The sequence below is a fragment of the Aquarana catesbeiana genome, linkage group LG06 (assembly GCF_042186555.1).
Source record: "Aquarana catesbeiana isolate 2022-GZ linkage group LG06, ASM4218655v1, whole genome shotgun sequence".
In the NCBI taxonomy this organism is placed as follows: domain Eukaryota; kingdom Metazoa; phylum Chordata; class Amphibia; order Anura; family Ranidae; genus Aquarana; species Aquarana catesbeiana.
In genome coordinates, this window is record NC_133329.1 from 275789592 (window position 1) to 275810625 (window position 21034).

Here is a 21034-nt window from a genome sequence, read left to right on the forward strand (position 1 = left end):
ACTACAAGTCCCATCATGCTCTGCCTCTGGGTGTAATGCTTGTGGCTGTCAGAGTCTTGCTATGCCTCATGAGACTTGTAGTTCTGTAACAGCTGGAGGACTGCTAATTGCATATCCCTGGTCTATTGGATTCTTTTCTGACATCTGTATTTGATTGGTTGATGTTCTTTAGGTGTATGTAAAGCTAAACTGTTTAGTTTTAGAAGGAGTAGGTGACGTGGAGTTTGTTCTGTCTGTGTTCAGATGAGAATAATGAAGACAATGGTCACAAGAACCAAGACCAATAGTAATGCTGAAGCTACCCAGTAGAGACACAGACAGTAATAAAAAGGTTGTAATCCTTCTCTATACTATCCCTGGCTTATTCAAAATTAAAAAATACACTTTAAGCTGGCCCTATTTTATCCTATCCTTCCTCTAATATGCTATAGAGAAAGGAATGGGAACAAAATATTCAAATTTGTGTGTTGCATAAGACTAAAAAAATACTAGTCTAAGGTGTTAGAGAAACAAACACGAAATGGAATACATACATATGCTAATAAAAAATACAAAGAATGCAACTTCTAATACAATTAGTTATTATCTACATAATTACCGTACAACATGCACTTTCCCCCCGAAAATAGTGGGCAAATCGTGGGTGCGTGTTACACGCCGATACCTGGCTGCCTCAGAGGGGAAGGAGGGGGCGAGCGCCGCCAGATTACACAGAGCGTCGATCTCCTGTGTACTCGGCTCAGCTCACAGTCACACACAGTCCCGCCTCCTGGATGGCTCCTAGCATTGATGTCACATGTCCCGGTATTGGACTGGTGTTATGTCTATCATAGGAGTCGGGCCTGAGGCGGGACTGTCAGTGACACCAAGCCAAGTACACAGGAGCTCCAGGCTCTGTGTAATCCGATACTTGTGAGGCTGCATTGATGAGCAAAGGTGGGGCTGCAGATAGGCACTGAGCAGGCTGCATTAACGGGCAATGGTGAGGTTGCAGATGGGCATTGAGCAGGCTGCATTAACAGGCAATAGTGAGGCTGAAAATGGGAATTGAGCAGGCTGTAAGAATGGGCAATGGTGAGGCTGCAGATGGGCACTGATCAGGCTGCAATGATGGGCAATGGCGAGGCTGCAGATGGGCACTTGCGAGGCTGCAGTTAGGCACTGATCAGGCTGCATTGATGGGCAATGGTGAGGCTGCAGATGGGGACTGATCTGTCTGAATTAATGGGCAATAGTGAGGCTGCAGATGGGCATTGATAAGGCTGCATTGATGGGCACTGACCCTTATTTTGCTTCAAAGTTCTTTATTTAAAATTTAATTTTTTTTTTCCTGAAACTTCCCTCTTAAAATTAAGGTGCGTTTTGTAATCCTGTGCGTCTTATACGCTGATAAATATGGAAGTTATCTTAGTTATAATTAGTTATCTTACCTGTGCATGTTCCATTAGCTCATTAAATCCTCCGAGTAGCAATCCCTTGCCTCCTCGATCCAATAACTCCCTCCATATTATGGGAGAGTGCCTGTGCTTCCATCCATTTTTTAGGCATAGTTTTGAGATCCATTGCTACTTAACCAGAAAAAAAAAAAATGTCATAAATGAAACATATCAGAACAATATTTCACCATTTTGATCGAGTAGGAAGACTTAATATTTGTGTCAGGTTTTAGTTGTTACAGAGAGATATTCGCCTCACTTCCTGTCCCTGTGACACCAGGAAAAAATAGAAATGCATGCCTGTGAGAGATGGTAGGAACTAGTAGTAATTTGGGCATTTTCCCCCTGCTCACAGCATACACAGCCAGGAACATGGCATTTTCAGCATTCTTTCTTTTGCTCAAAAATCAGTCTAGGGTTTTTATTTTTGTTTTTTTGGATAGGGTTGGGGAGCATGGGATAACCCGAAACTGTACAGCTACTTGAGGACTGCTAAGCTTCTGGCTGCTCTGTAAAAAAATGCAGGTTGTATTGCACAACCTTGGCTGGCTGCACTGTACTCTCTTGGCTGTTTTGTACAACTCCTGGCTGTCTTACACAACTCCTGGCTGTACCGGGCAAACATCTAAGCAGTATTGCACACTCCTGGCTGTTTTGCGCAACTCCTGCACTGCACTTGCTTGGGGAGATAGACCACTCCAGTCCACTCCTCTGTATAGCAGTAGCAGTTACTCACCTAGAATGGTTGGGCTTCCTCCCATCAACTCCTTTCTGGCTCTGCTCAGTGTCTGAACACTCTGTCTTCCTTTCTGAATCTCTCTGCCCCAGGGGATGAGCCCCTGGAACTCTGCCCCTGGCTGCTAGGTCTCAGAATATTTATGGACTCTCCCTCCTCCTTCTAGACACACCTCCCCAGGGATTGGTGAATAAGACCCTAAGCTCTCTGATAAGCCCCATGGTAAGCAAAGAGTTTCTGCTCTGATGACTCATTTTTTTTCTGATATCAAGGACTTTTTTGCCTGCACAGCTGAAGAGTAATGAGGATGATGATGCAAAAACAGGCTAAAGCTGCTGGCTGGATAGAAGATTTCATGATATTTATATGTAATATTTCATAATTTACCTGAAACTATCAAACATTTCCTTTACAACTATTAGTTTAAAGTGCTAGTCCAGCCAAAAATGTTTCTTTATAGTTTTGACAAGTGTGACCCAGTTGCCAGCTGCTGTCTGTCTGCTTGCAAACACTTACAAAAGGTGAAGCACTTGTGAGTGTTGAATATACAATGCCAGTGGAGACAGACAATCCTTAAATCAGCTAAATACATTCTAGGTGCATCAAAACAGGTGTGCAAGGACATACAGTCACAGTCTGAGCAGACAGGCCTACCCCCTGCCAGCATGCTGCAGAGAAAGACCCTTCCTCAATGTGTGGAAGCAGAGATCCAACACTCCCCCTGCTAAGCCATACTCAGGGCTTTTTTCTCAGAGAATAGGTGCCGGAACTCAACCATGTCCGCCACACTCACATACCTGCCAAATGGCATCAAATAGTAGCTCTTCCCTCTGCATACAACCCCCTCCCTCCACTGCCCTCATTTTCTCCCCCCTCCTTAAAAGCTCCACCATCTGTCATATGTCTTACCTTTGTTGCAATATTAAGCTGAAACAACTATCTGGCTGTAGTACCTCCCAGCATACTATACTATACTACAGTCACTTGCAAGGGAGATTATGCAGTAGGAACATCAACAACTGGTCATCAGGGAAAAATGGAGACCACAGAGGGTGTGGCTAACCACACACCCTCTCCTGCCGAAGACTGCACTGAACCCTGGGCGCCTGTTCTGTATCTCTTTTGTCCCTGTCCGGCACTTAGTGGGATCTGCACAGGAGATCTGACCTGTGGGAGCTACTGGGAGATGAGCTATCACTTGTAAATGCAGAAGATGGACTTCAGTGTTACCAAGTGATAGTGGTGAGCAGGGAGCAGAAGACCTGAGCCAGAGGTGGTGGAACTGAGTTCCCCCTAGTTCCCGCTGAAAAAAAGCCCTGGCCATACTTATAGCTCTGCACACAGCAAAGCTCCTGCTCAATACAGATTAGATAACTCTAGCTTAGACTGCAGAGATTGCATATCAGGCTGTGGCTGTTTTTTAAAGAAAACCAAGAATTTGCATGCTTTTTGTCTTGATGCACCTGCAATATAATAAACTAATTTAAACTGAGAATTCAATTGTACTTCAATCAGTTTTAATCATCCATTTAAACAATGCTTGCAATTTCATTCATTCTCCATTCCATTTTAAGAATTTCTTTCTAGAAACGCAATATTAATATTCATATTGACATACAGGCAAGTAAAGAAAGATCTGTATTCAGTTAAAGTTTAATTTTAGAAGAACATGGATACAATGTATCCCAAAATGGAATGAATTAAAACAAGTCCACCTTTACATACTGTAAATAAGCTACAGTGAGGGAAAAAAGTATTTGATCCCCTGCTGATTTTGTACGTTTGCCCACTGACAAAGAAATAATCAGTCTATAATTCTAATGGTAGGTTTATTTTAAAAGTGAGAGACAGAATAACAACAAAAATATCCAGAAAAACGCATTTCAAAAAAGTTATACATTGATTTGCATTTTAATGAGTGAAATAAGTATTTGATCCCCGATCAATTAGCAAGATTTCTGGCTCCCTGGTGTCTTCTATACAGGTAACGAGCTGAGATTAGGAGCCCTCTCTTAAAGGGAGGGCTCCTAATCTCAGCTTGTTACCTGTATAAAAAACACCTGTCCACAGAAGCAATCAATCAATCAGATTCCAATCTTTCCACCATGGCCAAGACCAAAGAGCTGTCCAAGAATGTCAGGGACAAGATTGTATTAAAGATCTTCCATTCCATCAAACGAATCGGGGTGTACAGCTCCAACTCATATATATGCGTTATCTATTCTAGGGACAAGATTGTAGACCTACATAAGGCTGGAATGGGCTAAAACATCATCGCTAAGCAGGTTGGTGAGAGGTTGACAACAGTTGGTGCGATTATTTGCAAATGGAAGAAACACAAAATACTGTAACTGTCAATCTCCCTTGGTCTGAAGCTCCATGCAAGATCTCACCTCGTGGAGTTTTAATGATCATGAGAATGGTGAGGAATCAGCCCATAACCAAAACTACAGGGGATAATATTGTCAATGATCCCAAATTAGCTGGGACGATAGTCACCAAGAAAACAATTGGTAACACACTATGCCGTGAAGGACTGAAATTCTGCAGCGCCTGCAAGGTCCCCCTGCTCAAGAAAGCACATCTGAATGACTCAGAGGAGAACTGGGTGAAAGTGTTGTGGTCAGATGAGACCAAAATCGAACTCTTTGGCATAAACTCAACTCGCCATGTTTGGAGGAGGAGGAATTCTGCCTATTGACCCCAAGAACTCCATCCCCACCATCAAACATAGAAGTGGAAACATTATGCTTTGGTTGGGGGGGGTTCTGCTAAGGGGATAGGACAACTTCACTGCATCAAAGGGACGGGGCAATGTACCCTCAAATCTTGGGTGAGAACCTCCTTCCCTCAGCCAGGGCATTGAAAATTGGTTGTGGATTGGTATTCCAGCATGACAATGACTCAAAACACACGGCCAAGGCAACAAAGGAATGGCTCAAGAAGAAGCACATTAAGGTCCTGGAGTGGCCTAGCCAGTCTTCAGACCTTAATCCCATAGAAAAATGTGGAGGGAGCTGAAGGTTCAAGTTGCCAAATGTCAGCCTTGAAACCTTAATGTCTTCAAGAAGATCTGCATAGAGGAGTGGGACAAAATCCCTCCTAAAATTTGTGCAAACCTGGTGGCCAACTACAAGAAACGTCTGACCTCTGTGATTGTCAACAAGGAGTTTGCCACCAAGTACTAAGTATGTTTTGCGCACAGGTCAAATACTTATTTCACTCATTAAAATGCAAATCAATTAGTTTTTTAGGGATTTTTTTGCTGTTATTCTGCCTCTCACTGTTAAAATAAACCTACCATTAAAATTATAGACTGATCATTTCTTTCTCAGTGGGCAAACGTAAAAAATCAGCAGGGGATCAAATACTTTTTTCCCTCACTGTATGATCATTCTACACTGACCTGGATTCCTATACATAGACATAAGCCAGTTTCCCTTTGGTCAAAAATAATCAAAGATTTTAAATTGACATTTATGGTCTCCTACCTCCCAGTCCTCAGGATGACAGGTGATTTTATGAACTCTGAAATGTGGCAGGTTTTTCTGAAGATAGTCAGCAAGAAGTTCTGCTTTGGCATAATATGGGCAGTTTGCCTTTCCTGTAAGGACAGGGTAGGTACATTGAATAGTTGTGTAAACATAGTACATACTGTATGAATTTCTTATGTAAGGCATCACAAAATAAAATAGTAAAAAAACATGTTCAACATGTAGAGTATACTTTGCATATACAGTAATTGTGAGGCCACTTGTGGTACTTGCTTTGGGTAAGGACCTTGAATCACCACACAGCTGTCATGCAGTTGTCCATAGAGTGAAAGCAGGTAGTTTGTCACTGTGGTTCTGGTGGATTTCCAGGCAATTGTTGTAGTTGTGCTGCCAAAAGTTGTATTCTGGTGACAAGAACAGACCTTTGACCTGAGTTATCAAGATGGTGGAGATCAGCCATTCTCAACCAGACTTCCACTGAACCCTGGAGACCCTACTGAGGTTGCTAGGGGTTCTTTGAGCAGTGGTGAAACTATCCACTACAAACACTGATCACCACCGCAAGGCAGTAATTTTCCACTGGCCAACAACATAAAGGGTTGCACCTACATTGACCAGTAATGTTAGAGAAAAACACAATTTTCACTACCTGTGTTTATTTTCTGTTACTATTATTTATTTAATTTCAAGATCATTACTGAAAATAATTTTGTCCTAAAACAGCAGGTGGGTGTAAAAAATGTATCTTCCCTGTGTGTCGAATACTCTAGGTAAGACAGTTAATTTAGGCAAAAATGTAAGGAAAAAATCAGCACAAGGGACTTGTTGGCTGTCCTAGTTGAAAGTACTCTGCCCCCCCATAACCCTTTAATTTTAATTTTCTAGCACTGAGCGAGTTATAATGACCACTGGCCCCATTCTTCATTCTTATGTAGCACCCTCTAGTGTGGTAAATGTATTTTGTTGACTCATGGTAGTTGTGCAAATCTGTAATTAGGTTGGGCTATTGCAGGTCAGGCCGGGTGGCTCTACAGGGCAGGTCTCTTTTCCTGGATCTAGAAGCTTGAAGAAGCTTGTGGAAGTTAGTGGGCAGAGGCCAGGAGGTCCAGATCTGCATATTTGAGGAAATCTGTCCAATCCCCCGTGAGAGTGCTTGGGAGAGTGGCTGGGTCAGCCCTTAAATATGGTGGAAGAACCTGGCTAGTAGGGGGGTTGGGTGGAAGATGAAGTGCTGAGGTTGCTGTCGTGTGGCCTGGGGGCTCTCCCTCTAGGCTGGAGCTGAGGAAAGGAAAGAGAGGAAGCCTAAGAGAGGAGTCTCTATTACCTTTGGGTCTTGTGCAGAATACATCCAGGCTGGCATGGGAAGATCTGTTTAGACAGTGCAGCAGGAAGCAAAAGAGAGTGTGAGTACCTCAGCACACCCAGCGGCATACAAGGGGATAGATTGCATACTTTCCAGGAACAGTTAAATCCCAATCCCTTGTCCTAGGGACATTCTTCATGGGCATCCCATAATCCCTATACCCTATCCAAGTTGTTTTCCACAATAAAACAACAAAAACAAGCCCATGGACTGATTTATTGTGTCTGGACGCAAATGCGCGTTGCCTGGCTGTGCAGGAATAGGCAGAACTAGTAATCAGAGGCTCCTGTGGGGGGTATAGCTACACATAGATCCTGTTTCATTCATAGAAGATGTAGTATGGCTTCTATGAATAGTGGAGCTGGGCAAAAAGAGTGAACATAGTCAGGCTCTCTTAATGTATTATTCCCCGCTGCACCAGTAGATGCAGGGGTGGGGGGTTCAGGATGGAGGAGGATTTTCACTAACACAAGAGGAATCAGCACAAGGCACACATTCTACTGATTGTAAGTTATGTCCCCTGTGCTGATTTTTTCTGCATTTAGACTTTAAAGTGGTTGTAAACCTCAGACATGAAATATGAACAAAGCACACTCTTCTATAGTGTGTACTTGTCTCAACTAAGAGCACTAAGTGTAATTTCTGTCTGTTGCTTCATTCTTCTGCCATAAGCATGAATCACTTCTGACAAGTTTTCCTGACACCAAGAAAAAAAAGTGACAGGGGAGGGACCTCCAGCTGATTGACAGTCTCAGCTCTGTTCCTGTGTGCTGTGTGAAGGCAGTGTGTTTCTTCCCTCCAATCAGCTCTCAGACATCTCCTCACTGAGCTCTGCAGAGTGTAATTTTAGCTCTCTGCCCCTTTTTTCTGAAACTCAGACAAACTTTATAAATTTTGGACTTTGGATGTAGAGAAGAGAAGACTGCAGATAAACAGATACAATTTGTGCAGGAGGATTTGTTTAACCTCTGTGTATCACCTGAAGCCAGTCACTTCACTGGGTATATGTAAGGGTTTACAGCCCCTTTAAGGCCGGTCGCACACTGATTCCAAATGATGTGAAACGCGTTAGCAGTCTACCACCCTGTACGTCTCTGCAATTGACTGTATTGTTGGATTTTATTGAAATAAAGATGTCCTTATCCCAGAGTGCGGCTATTCAGGATTTCTTTCTACCTCACAGTCGCACACTGATGTAAGAATTTACTGATGTTTACACTTGTTGAGAAAAAGATCCTGAGTAAAATATTACATAAAGACCTTGCATAATGCACGTAAAGCAGTGAAAAGGTGTGTAAGTGTGTACAAGCGAAAACATTTCTTTATTGCTAGTATTGCAATACACAAGTTAATATATGCACATAAACATGCATATAGGCACTTAAATTACTGCACTTAAACGTTAAAAAAATATTATTTTTACTTTACGGCTCTGTACTCATCACTCTATTACTCATCTTTACGCAGCTGTGTTTATGCTTCAATAGAGTACAATTCAGCTATATTCAGATCAGTAGATATGCGATAAACAAACGGCCTAAAAGAGAAGTATGGCCAAAGCTTTTTTGGCCATACTTCTCTTGTGGGTCACAGGAGTGCACTTAGGCTGCTTTCACACTGCTCCATTACAAAAACGCATTTTGCACCTGTGAAAAAAGGACACGTGATTCAAAAAAAGCACACCAAAAATTAAACCAGGGGTGCATTTTTGATGCGATTTCCATTCATTTCAATGAGAAGGTGCGTTTTTTTAGTGCAATTTGTTACCGCACTAAACATGCACCAAAAATGCAATATGCAGAACTTTTAAAAAATGCAACTGACTGGTGTGAAGTGTTCTGTAGGATATAATGGTCATGCATTTTTCTTCCGCTTTTGGTAAGGAAAAAAGGGAAGAAAAACTGATCAGTGTGAAAGGGCCCTTACTAATGCTCTGCTGTGACCCGGAATCAGCCAACAGCAGGCTAAAGTCACACATGTCACAGAGCATATTGTCGTAGTCCACTCAGATGACTGATTGACCGCTGGCTTTGCCTCTCATCTGAGAGCTGAAGCCAGCTGCGTCCTCTCCTCTCCAGCCTGATGCTTCAGTGAGCACTGGAGGGACAGAGCAGAAAGGAACGACTGACAATCCATGTTGAGAAGACCCAGAACTGAGCCATCAGCAGCAGTGTTAATTTTGACGTCAAATTTCAATTTTGATTGAGTCATAGTCTTTTGACTAATATGCCATTTTAGTTCTAGTCATATTTTAGTCCACTACAATTGAATGGGTTTAGTTAAATTGTAATGCATTATTTAAGCATTTCTCTAGAATTTCCAAACTCATTATATACTCCTGGAGTAAAAATCGATGTACACAGTGCTGTGGACGGTCGTCTGAGGAGGCCTGAAATAGTGCACAGTGCTCTCTGGACAGTCTGAGGAGGCTTAAAATACTGCACAGTGCTCTCTGAACGGTTTGAGAAGGCCTGAAATAGCACACAGTGCTCTCTGTATGGTCTGAGTAGGCCTGCTATACCACCCAGTGCTTTCTGGATGGTCTGAGGAGGCCTGTAATAGTGCACAGTGCTCTCTAGAGGGTCTGAGGAGGCCTGAAATAGCGCACAGTGCTCTCTGGAGTGCCTGAGGAGGCCTGAAATACTGCACTTTGCTCTCTGGATGGTCTGAGAAGGCCTGAAATAGCGAACCGTGTTCTCTGAGCGGTTTGAGGAGGCCTGTAATAGACCACAGTGCTCTCTGGATGGTCTGAGGAGGCCTGTAATAGCGCACAGTTCTCCCTTGAAGGTCTGAGGAGGCCTGTAATAGTGCACTGTGCTCTCTGGACGGTCTGAGGAGGCCTGTAATAGCGCACAGTGCTCCTTGAATAGTCTGAGGAGGCCTGTAATAGTGCACTGTGCTCTCTGGACGGTCTGAGGAGGCCTGTAATGCTGCACAGTGCTAAGCATGTCACACCACTAAGCAAGCTATAGTTGCTACCTTGCTTGCTGAGAGGGGAAACACTCACAGGCAGGAAAGCGAAAGTTCACGTGGGTAAATGTCACTCTCTCACATTTTTGTTCCATTTTCGTTCATTGTTGAAAATTGGAATTGATTTTCAAGATCGTTTTCCCCGTTGACAAAAATTTTAATTGATTTTCGTTTAGTTTTCGTCACTTGAAACATGCCCTTGACGAAAATTATGACCAATATTTTCAGCAATAAAATTAACAATGATCAGCGGTCATGTGATCTCTCAGTTATCAGTCTTGTTTTTTGTTTTTTTTTAACCCCACACTTCTCCTTTAACCACTTTACACCCAGCCTATAGACAAATGATGGCCAGGTGGTAGCTTTCCCAGCGGTGTGATCTGTCACCGGCCGTGTCCACGGGACACAGCCGATGACTGATTAACGTACTGGCTCGCTGCCGGTATCATGTGACCGCCGTGACGAATCACATCAGGTCACATGACCGTTGTACAATGGATGGCTTCCTTTTATGCCATCTATTATGTACAATTGTGTGGCTAGCTGTGATTGGTCGATATGATCACATGGAATAGACAGGGCCAATCACAGCCCATCTGTACCATGCGATTTAGACCAATTACAGCTAATCACAATAAAACAGACTGAATGATTCAGTTTCATTCTGTAATTCACTGCTAAAAGCAAACATATTGTGTGAAAAAAAATAAATAAGAATCCTAATCACTTCCCCAGAGCAGTTCAATGTTACTATGGTTAAAACAAAATCGGGAAAAAAATGTAATTTAAAAAAAAAAAAAAAAAAATGCTGAACTGTCTACTTTCCAAGAGGGTCATTTGAAGAGTATTTCTACTGTCCTGGCATTTTAGGGTCTCAGAAAATTAGACAGGCTGTCAATACATCAGGATTGATCAATTTTCAGATGTATACACCATAGTATACATCTGCAGAATAGAATAATTTGTTTTGTTTCGTTTCAGATAGATTCATTATGTTACTACTTTTGTTTAGTTTTGCAATTTGTTTAGTTTGGTTTCCAATTAGTTTAGTTTCTTTTTGTTTTCATTAAATTTTCATTTTCTAACAAATTCCAAATTTTTGGAACAATTCGAATTCTGTGTAAAGAATAGCTGGCTGTTAAGGAGAGGGCTGGGAAGCCAGCGTCCCTAATAACCGATGACTCATCAGCTGTCAGCGGGCTTCCCCACTGACAGCTGAAATTAAAACAAAACAATGCCGGCAATAGAAAAGTCTGAAAAATGTGGCTCCCCCCCAATCCATACCAGGCCCTTAAGGTCTGGTATGGATTCTAAGGGGAACCCCATGCCAATTTTTTAAAAAAAGACAGTGTGGGGTCCCCATTAGAATCCATCCCAGACCCTTTTCTGAGCATGTAGCCCAGCAGGCCAGGAAAGGAGGGGGGTGAGTGAGTGCCCCCTCTGAACCATACCAAGCCACATGCCCCCAACATGGGGGGGCTGCTTTGGGGCCCCAAAGCACCTTGTCCTTGTTTAAAACAGGAGGTTATAACAGGGGTCATAGTACCTGTGTAGTGTGAGTACCTGAGTGTTTTCTGAGTAGTGTGTGTGGATCGTTAGTACTTGTGTATTGTGTACTGTATACTTGAGTATTGCGAGTGCACGTAGGTCTACGACTGTTCTGCGATTGCACGCAGGTCTGTGAGTACCTGGGTATTGTCTTGTTGTGTACCTGTGTATTGTCTTGAGTATTAGTGCCAGGAAGCTAGCTGTTAGGTAATTTGGACAGGGTAAAATCCCCAAATCCTCACTAAATTCAATAGGTACAATACCCGGTGGGTGTGGAGAGGCGACTCTTTGTACATCTTGCTGCATGTATGCGTTCCTTGATCATCCGATCGAGGGCGAATACTGCTGTGCAAAATGTAAGCATATTGTTTCCCTGGAAGCCCAGGTTCTGAATCTGGGGAAGCAACTGTCAGCACTGAGAAGTCCCTCCATACTAAAGGAGAGCCGGGAACGTACACGGCAGGTGGCGGCAGGGGCCAGCACAGAGGCGGGTGGAGACAAAGAGGTGTCGGCACTAGCAAAGAGTAGATGGGTGACAGTCAGGAGGGGTAGAGGGGGAAGTGCCAGGGAGGCCGATCCAGGACTGGAGCATCCCAATAAGTACGCTCCATTGAGTGACATTGGTGAAACCAGTCAGGGACCAGCACTGCTGGAGCTGAGGGACTCTCTTAGCTGCCGGGGGAAGAACTCCTCCAGTGAGAGTGGGGGGGCAGCAAAGGGAAAGGTAAGACAGATTCTGGTGGTAGGGGACTCAATTCTTAGAAGGACGGAGAGGGCAATCTGTAACCAAGACCTGAAGCGCCAAAAAGTATGTTGTCTACCGGGCGCTCGGGTTCTGCACATCACGGATCTTGTGGACAGATTACTGGGAGGGGCTGGGGAAGACCCGGCTGTCATGGTGCCCGCTGGCACCAATGACAAAGTCAGAGGCAGATGGAGTGTCCTAAAGAATGATTTTAGGGACTTAGGAGCTAAATTGAGGAAAAGGACCTCCAAGGTAGTATTCTCAGGAATACTACCGGTACATCGAGCCACACCAGAAAGGCAGAGGGAGATTAGGGAAGTAAACAAGTGGCTGAAGAGCTGGTGTAGTAAGGAGGGCTTTGGGTTCCTGGAGGACTGGGCTGACTTCTCAGTCGGTAACCTACTATAGAACGGACTGCACCTAAATGAGGAGGGTGCAGATCTGCTGGGAATGAAGATGGCCAAAAAGTTAGAGGGGTTTTTAAACTAGGCGATGGGGGGGGAGGGTCCAGAGACAGAGATAGCCAGCGCGGAAGATATTCCAGAGGGTAGTATTGGGGGCATTAGTGGTAGGTTAAACAAAGCACAAAAACACAAGGTGAGTATAGTAGCAAGTCCTAGTTGCAATCTCGAAACACCCAATAAGAGGACAATATGCGACCGGTCTAAACTATGTGGCATGTTCACCAATGCCAGGAGCATGGCGGACAAGATGGGTGAACTAGAGATACTGTTGTACGAGGAGGATTTGGATTTTGTGGGAATTTCAGAGACCTGGTTTAACAGCTCTCATGATTGGCTGGCAAACATTCAAGGGTATACCCTATACCGCAAGGATAGAGAGGGTAAAAAAGGGGGAGGGGTATGCCTATATATCAAGAATAATGTACAAGCGAATGTGAGAGATGACATCACTGAGGGAGCTAGAGAGGAGGTGGAATCCTTATGGGTAGAGCTCCAAAGGGATGAAGCTAAGGGGAAAATAATACTGGGAGTAAGCTATAGGCCCCCTAACCTGAGGGAGGAAGTGGAGACGGATCTCCTATCACAAATTGGATTAGCAGCAAGGATGGGAAGTGTTATCATAATGGGGGGATTTTAATTATCCAGACATAGACTGGGCGGAGGGAACCGTGCATTCATTTAAGGCTCGCCAGTTCCTTAATGTCTTGCAGGACAATTTTATGGGTCAGATGGTAGACGCACCAACTAGAAATAAAACATTACTGGATCTACTGATTACCAACAATACAGACCTGATCACGGATGTGGAAATACGGGGCAATTTAGGTAACAGCGATCACAGGTCAATTCGTTTCAGTATAAATCACACAAATAGGAAACATAAAGGGAACACAAAGACACTGAATTTCAAAAGAGCCAACTTCCCTAAACTACAAACCTTGCTAAAAGGCATAAATTGGGATAAAATATTAGGAACAAAGAATACGGAGGAGAGATGGGTTTGCTTTAAGAGCATATTAAATAAGGGCATTAGCCAATGTATCCCATTGGGTAATAAATTTAAAAAACAAAAATCCTGGATGGCTTAACTCCAATGTAAAAATGCATATAAAAGCAAAGGAGAAGGCCTTCAAAAAATACAAGGTTGAAGGATCATCCTCAGCATTCAGACTTTATAAAGAATGCAACAAGAAATGTAAGGGTGCAATTAGGACGGCTAAGATAGAACATGAAAGACACATAGCGGAGGAGAGCAAAAAAAATCCCAAGAAATTCTTTAAGTATGTAAACAGTAAAAAAGGGAGGACAGACCATATTGGCCCCATAAAGAATAAGGAAGGACATCTGGTTATAAAGGATGGGGAGATGGCGAAGGTATTGAATTTATTCTTCTCTTCAGTCTTCACGAGTGAATCGGGGGGCTTCAGTAACCAAAACTGCAGTGTTTATCCTCATGACACAACACAGGAAGCACCTCCATGGTTAACAGAGGACAGAATTAAAATTAGACTTGAGAAACTTAACATTAATAAATCACCGGGACCAGATGGCTTGCATCCGAGGGTACTTAGGGAACTCAGTCAAGTGATTGCCAGACCGTTGTTCCTAATTTTTACAGACAGTCTACTGGCTGGAATGGTACCAGCTGATTGGAGAAAAGCCAATGTAGCACCAATATTTAAAAAGGGCCCAAAATACATCCCTGGGAATTACAGACCAGTTAGCCTAACATCAATAGTATGTAAACTCTTGGAGAGGATGATAAGGGACTATATACAAGATTTTAGTAATAAGAACGGTATCAACAGCAGTAATCAGCATGGATTCATGAAGAATCGTTCTTGCCAAACCAATCTATTAACCTTCTATGAGGAGGTGAGTTGCCATCTAGATAAAGGAAGGCCCGTAGACGTGGTGCATCTGGATTTTGCAAAAGCATTTGACACAGTTCCCCATAAACGTTTACTGTACAAAATAAGGTCCGTTGGCATGGACCATAGGGTGAGTACATGGATTGAAAACTGGCTACAAGGGTGAGTTCAGAGGGTGGTGATAAATGGGGAGTACTCAGAAAGGTCAGGGGTGGGTAGTGGGGTTCCCCAGGGTTCTGTGCTGGGACCAATCCTATTTAATTTGTTTATAAACGACCTGGAGGATGGGGTAAACAGTTCAATCTCTGTTTTTGCAGACGATCCTAAGCTAAGAAGGGCAATAACTTCTCCGCAGGATGTGGAAACCTTGCAAAAAGACCTGAACAAATTAATGGGGTGGGCGACTACATGGCAAATGAGGTTCAATGTAGAAAAATGTAAAATGGGGTGGCAAAAATATGAATGCAATCTATACACTGGGGGGAGAACCTCTGGGGGAAACTAGGATGGAAAATGACCTGGGGGTCCTAGTAGATGATAGGCTCAGCAATGGCATGCAATGCCAAGGTGCTGCTAACAAAGCAAACAGAATATTGGCATGCATTAAAAGGGGGATCAACGCCAGAGATAAAACGATAATTCTCCCACTCTACAAGGCTCTGGTCCGGCCGCACCTGGAGTATGCTGTCCAGTTCTGGGCACCAGTCCTCAGGAAGGATGTACTGGAAATGGAGCGAGTACAAAGAAGGGCAACAAAGCTAATAAAGGGTCTGGAGGATCTTAGTTATGAGGAAAGGTTGCGAGCACTGAACTTATTCTCTCTGGAGAAGAGACGCTTGAGAGGGGATATGATTTCAATTTACAAATACTGTACTGGTGACCCCACAATAGGGATAAAACTTTTTCGCAGAAGAGAGTTTAATAAGACTCGTGGCCACTCATTACAATTAGAAGAAAAGAGGTTTAACCTTAAACTACGTAGAGGGTTCTTTACTGTAAGAGCGGCAAGGATGTGGAATTCCCTTCCACAGACGGTGGTCTCAGCGGGGAGCATTGATAGCTTCAAGAAACTATTAGATAATCACCTGAATGACCACAACATACAGGGATATACAATGTAATACTGACACATAATCACACACATAGGTTGGACTTGATGGACTTGTGTCTTTTTTCAACCTCACCTACTATGTAACTATGATGGGGACAAGGGCCTCTTTCCCACAACCCTGGGCTGTGGTTGTGGGGGGTCTGCGGGAGGGGGCTTTTTGGAATTTGAAAGCCCCCTTTAGCAAGGGGGCCCCCAGTTCCCAGCCCCCCTATGTGAATAAGTATGGGGTATATAAAAAATAAAAAACAATGCCCTCTGATGTAGATCCATCGTCAATCACGCCATTGCCAGACAAAAAAAAAACAAAAAAAAAAACCCTTCCTGCTGAATGCCTGCTCCTCCACCTGACATTTCTTAAATAGCAAAGGGGCAGAGTCACCCGATGACGTCAGCCGGTGACCCCGTCCCCTTGTGATGTCACCTGGTGGCCCCACCCCTTGTGATGTCACTGATCCAGCATGCCCTGGCCGGTGACATCACAAGGTGGCCCTACCCATTACCTATTTAAGAACTGTCACCCGGTGGACTAGGCATTAGGCGGCCAGCCTTTGTCGTGGGCAGAGCTGGTTTTTTTTTGGGGTCTGGCCGTGCGGCATGATTGACGATGGAGCTACATCGGGACATTGTTTTTTTAATAAAGGACTTGTCAAAAATCATCTACTGTTTTTCTTTATTTTTGACACTTTTTTAGGTGAATGAGTAGGGATGCAATGTACCCCATACTTATTCACTGGTACTGGTACAGCGATTCGCGCAATAGAGCCGCCTTGCCACTGCGGCGGCTGGTCGGCAAGTGGTTAAATACCACCAAAAGAAAGCTCTATTTGTGTGAACAAAATGATAAAAACTTAGCTTGAGTACAGTGTTGCATGACTGTGCAATTGTCATTCAAACTGCAACAGCGCTGAAAGCTGAAAATTGGCCTCGGCAGGAAGGGGGTGAAAGTGTCCTCTATTGAAGTGGTTAAAGGGGGGTTCCGGCCGTGAAAAAAAAATTTAAAAGTCAGCAGCTACAAACACTGTAGCTGCTAACTTTAAATAAGCACACTTACCTGTCCTGGGTGCCCGCGATGTCGGCCGTCCGAGGCTGACCCGTCCCTCGGCTCCCGGCACCGCCATCCTAACTAAGGGAAACAGGCAGTGGAGCCTTACGGCTTCACTGCCTGTTTCCTACTGCGCGTTCGCAAGTCACGCAGTGCTTTGTGAATGGGACGCGATGTGTTGTGGGACACACACAGTTCCCATAACACACCGCGCCTCATTCCCCAGAAGACAACGCGGAGAGGAGAAGACAGAACATCACCGTGGCGTAGGAAGAGGCAGATTAGGAAGACTGCCTAGCAACAGCCATTTCAGGTGAGTGAAAACATTTTTTTTTTTCCTCCACTTTTTTGGGGATTTTTTGGTGCAATTTTTTTTTTTTTTGTGGTGGACCTCCACTTTAAGAAAAGTTCTACTTTAAAGTGGAAGTCCAGTCAAAAATGTCAATTTTTCTATTAATTATATGTAAAATATCTTTATCTTTGACATTACTTATTTTCTGTATAGCTGATTGCCAAGCTTAGAAAGTCTAATCAAAGCCAGACAATCAGCTTCTTCCTGTTCTACAGGGACAACCTTACTTCCCTTCTCTGAATTCTGCATGAGGGCCTCTCACTTCCTGAAAACGTTGTCCTTCTCTTCTACTCAGGCATGCCTACTATTCATTCTAACCGCCCCTGTCTTGCTCAGCCCCACCCCCATCCCTCCTCTCCTTTTGAGACAAACATGCCAAGACCTGCCCAGCCCCACCCCCATCCCTCCTATCCTTCACAGATCTCCTCCTGTCTTCATAGCCACATTTCAGGTTTCTCCTGAGAGAAACGGGGGAGGGCAGGCTTTGGAAGTATGTTCTGTTTGTTAGATTACAATTCAACAAGCTGCAGATTTATCTACAGTGAACAATCACATGGTTGTTTCTGCATGGCACTGTGATGGGCACTCTGTACATAGAGTGGCACACACCCAGCTGAGGGAGCTACATGTGAGCAATGAGTTTAAGGCTCTGTTTCCACTAGTGCGACTTGTCATGCGACTTTGGACACATAAAGTCTCATGACAAGTCACAGCCCATTGATTTCAATGGCAAACGTTCCCATCTATGCGCCTTTGAAAATCAGCGACTTTGAAAAGGTGCCAGCACTACTTTGATGCAACTTTTGATGTGACTTTGATCCAGAGTCTAAATATGGATCAAAGCTGCACTCAAAGTCACACTCTAAATCGCAAAGCTTTGGAGTCGCACTAATGGAAACGTAGCCTAACACTAGAGTGCAAATTTGAAGTGTGACTTTGATGCAGCTTTGAGTGCAACTTTGATCCAACTTTACACTCTCTGGATCGAAGTCACATCAAAGCATTGCAGGTACCCTTTCAAAATCGCATAGAGGGAAACGTTTGCCATTGCAATCAAGGGGCTGTGACTTGTCATGCGACTTTATGTGTCAATTCATACTAGTGGAAATGGAGCCTTAGTCTACATTTCCACTATTGCGACCCCAAAGTTGCATGATGTAGAGTGTGAATTTGATGTGACTTTGAGTGCAGCTTTGATCCAACTTTACACTCTGGATCAAAGTTGCATCAAAGCAATGCAGGTACCTTTTCAAAGTTGCTGATTTTCAAAGTCTGGAGGATGGAGTAAATATTTCAATCTCTGTATTTGCGGATGATACTAAGCTAAGCAGGGCAATAACTTCTCCGCAGGATGTGGAAACCTTGCAAAAAGATCTGAACAAATTAATGGGGTGGGCAACTACATGGCAAATGAGGTTCAATGTAGAAAAATGTAAAATAATGCATTTGGGTGGCAAAAATATGAATGCAATCTATACACTGGGGGGAGAACCTCTGTGGGAATCTAGGATGGAAAAGGACCTGGGGGTCCTAGTAGATGATAGGCTCAGCAATGACATGCAATGCCAAGCTGCTGCTAACAAAGCAAACACAATATTGGCATGCATTAAGGGGGATCAACTGCAGAGATAAAACGATAATTCTCCCGCTCTACAAGACTCTGGTCCGGCTGCACCTAGAGTATGCTGTCCAGTTCTGGGCACCAGTCCTCAGGAAGGATGTACTGGAAATGGGGGGAGTACAAAGAAGGGCAACAAAGCTAATAAAGGGTCTGGAGGATCTTAGTTATGAGGAAAGGTTGCGAGCACTGAACTTATTCTCTCTGGAGAAGAGACGCTTGAGAGGGGATATGATTTCAATTTACAAATACCGTACTGGTGACCCCACAATAGGGAAAAAAATTTTCGCGGAAGGGAGTTTATCAAGACACGTGGCCACTCGTTAAAATTAGAAGAAAAGAGGTTTAACCTTAAACTACGTAAAGGGTTCTTTACTGTAAGAGTGGTATGGATGTGGAATTCCCTTCCACAGGCAGTGGTCTCAGCGGGGGGCATCAATAGTTTTAAGAAACTATTAGATAAGCACCAGAACGAGCGCAACATACAGGGATATACAATGTAATACTGACATATAATCACACACATGGGTTGGACTTATATGAATGGGTCCTATTATAATTAATGGGCTGTGACTTGTCATGTGACTTTGGACACATAGTCGCAAGACAATTCCCGTTTCCACTATTGCAACCCCAAAGTTGCACGATTTAGAGTGCAGCTTTGATCCAACTTTACACTCTCTGGATCAAAGTCGCATCAAACCATTACAGGTACCTTTTCAAAGTTGCATAGATGGGAACGTTTGCCATTGAAATCAATGGGCTGTGACTTGTCATGTGACTTTATGTGTCCAGAGTCGTATGACAAGTCGCACTAGTGGAAACGGAGCCTTGGTGTGGTTGCCTGTACTATGATCATTGTAGACGGTGAGCTGAGACTCCAGTGTACTCCCAGCTCTGACACCCCCCGCCCCCCTGTCCTGTGTGGATGGGGCTTTTTATTTCTTCATTTTCTCATGAATTAGGATGTACAATGATAGAACACTGGGCAGGAACCTATGATTAGCTCCTCCCACTGGCTACACAGGAACAGAGTCCCTCCCAGGAAATGATGTCACTAGATTTCAGTAACCACACCCACTGTCTGCTTTTAGTGTCAGAAGGAAGTAGAAATGAAGTCATGTGACAGCACTGGATTCTACAAAATAAAGGTAGAAAAACTGGGATTTTTTCATTTTGAAGCATAAGGCTGAGCTTAGCTCACATTAATGATTGCAGGGGAGAATTTAAGTGTTAGGGTGGACTTCCACTTTAAGGCCTGATTCACACCTATGCATTTTAATTGCTTTTTGTGTTTTGCAGATTTACACTACAGAATGTGTTCCATAGGAAACCATGTTAAATGGACTGTAGTGCAAATCTGCAAAATGTAAAAAGCACTAAAACTGCATAGGTGTGAATCCAGCCTAACTGTCCAATCCGCTGTCTCTGTGTAGAGAGACCTGTACACTGGCAGGATGAGAAGGTGAGGCGGGGCGCCCTCTGGTGGTAAATAGAAGCAATCACTTCAGGATTTATTTCTAAGGTGACTGTAGTGGTAATTAGTGTTCTTGCACAGCTAAATTCTCACCTGATTTCTATCTACGTACTACGCCTATATACCTCAGAAATAGGAGAAGATACATTAGACATTTATGCCACAAAAGGGAATACAACTTTACCTGCAAGTACGAACTTCGCCATCACGTCACCCACACAGTACAGCAGAAAGTCACGCCGCGGTGTTGCCAAGCAACGCTACACAGAAGATCAAGGGGCGGATCATCACCACGCACCTCCCACTGTTCTTGTCTATCTGTATAGCAAATACGTTTCCATTGTTGGCCGCGAGGAGTCGCTGTAGCCGTTCTCTCTATTGGGATTTTGTCACAACGCGTGAACGAGTTCTGGCCCATCGTGGTTGCCGTAGCCGGGGGGGGGAGTGGTTTGGTGATGTCATGTCATGGCAGCGTCCTGGGGGCAGTCATGATGTTCTTCGCCTGTGTGTGATCAAGGTGAGTGTATTGGAGCTAACTGACAGCGGCTGTGTCCGTTGGAGGCTCACTGTGGTGGAGATGTCAGCTGTGATCGTGTTATCATGACACTGGCTTCATGTTACTTTATGTAGAACATGTGGGCTGATTGATGAGCTGTGCTTGGTCCAAGCAGGGTAAAGGAACAGATCATTTCACTTGTCACTAATAGCACGACTGATCCTTTATACATTGTAATGCTGGAGGGCTGTCAGATCATGTGATCTGTGATTGGCTGTCAAAATGGTCACATGATCAGGAGTCCTTTCTAT

The 21034-nt window shown here is 43.9% G+C and overlaps 2 protein-coding genes across 4 annotated transcripts in view; one reads left to right on the plus strand and one right to left on the minus strand.

The window, feature by feature from the left end:
- The window catches only part of MDH1B (malate dehydrogenase 1B), a 107571-nt gene extending 87021 nt beyond the window's left edge, over positions 1-20550 (minus strand). Inside the window, exons 1-3 of one of the 3 annotated variants that reach the window (XM_073633389.1) lie at positions 20412-20550; positions 5664-5776; positions 1431-1565 (exon numbers count right to left, since the gene is read on the minus strand). In XM_073633389.1, the coding sequence (XP_073489490.1) occupies positions 1431-1565; positions 5664-5776; positions 20412-20433 (270 nt within the window). In that variant the 5' untranslated portion in view covers positions 20434-20550. Of the gene's footprint in view, positions 1-1430; positions 1569-5663; positions 5780-20411 lie in introns of those variants that run through there. The other 2 variants (XM_073633391.1, XM_073633390.1) reach the window with 2 other exon arrangements.
- Positions 20551-20633: 83 nt separating this feature from the next.
- The window catches only part of FASTKD2 (FAST kinase domains 2), a 97759-nt gene continuing 97358 nt past the window's right edge, over positions 20634-21034 (plus strand). The window contains exon 1 of the mRNA XM_073633392.1: positions 20634-20744. The gene's annotated coding sequence lies outside the window, so the exon portion shown is untranslated. The remainder of the gene's footprint in view (positions 20745-21034) is intronic.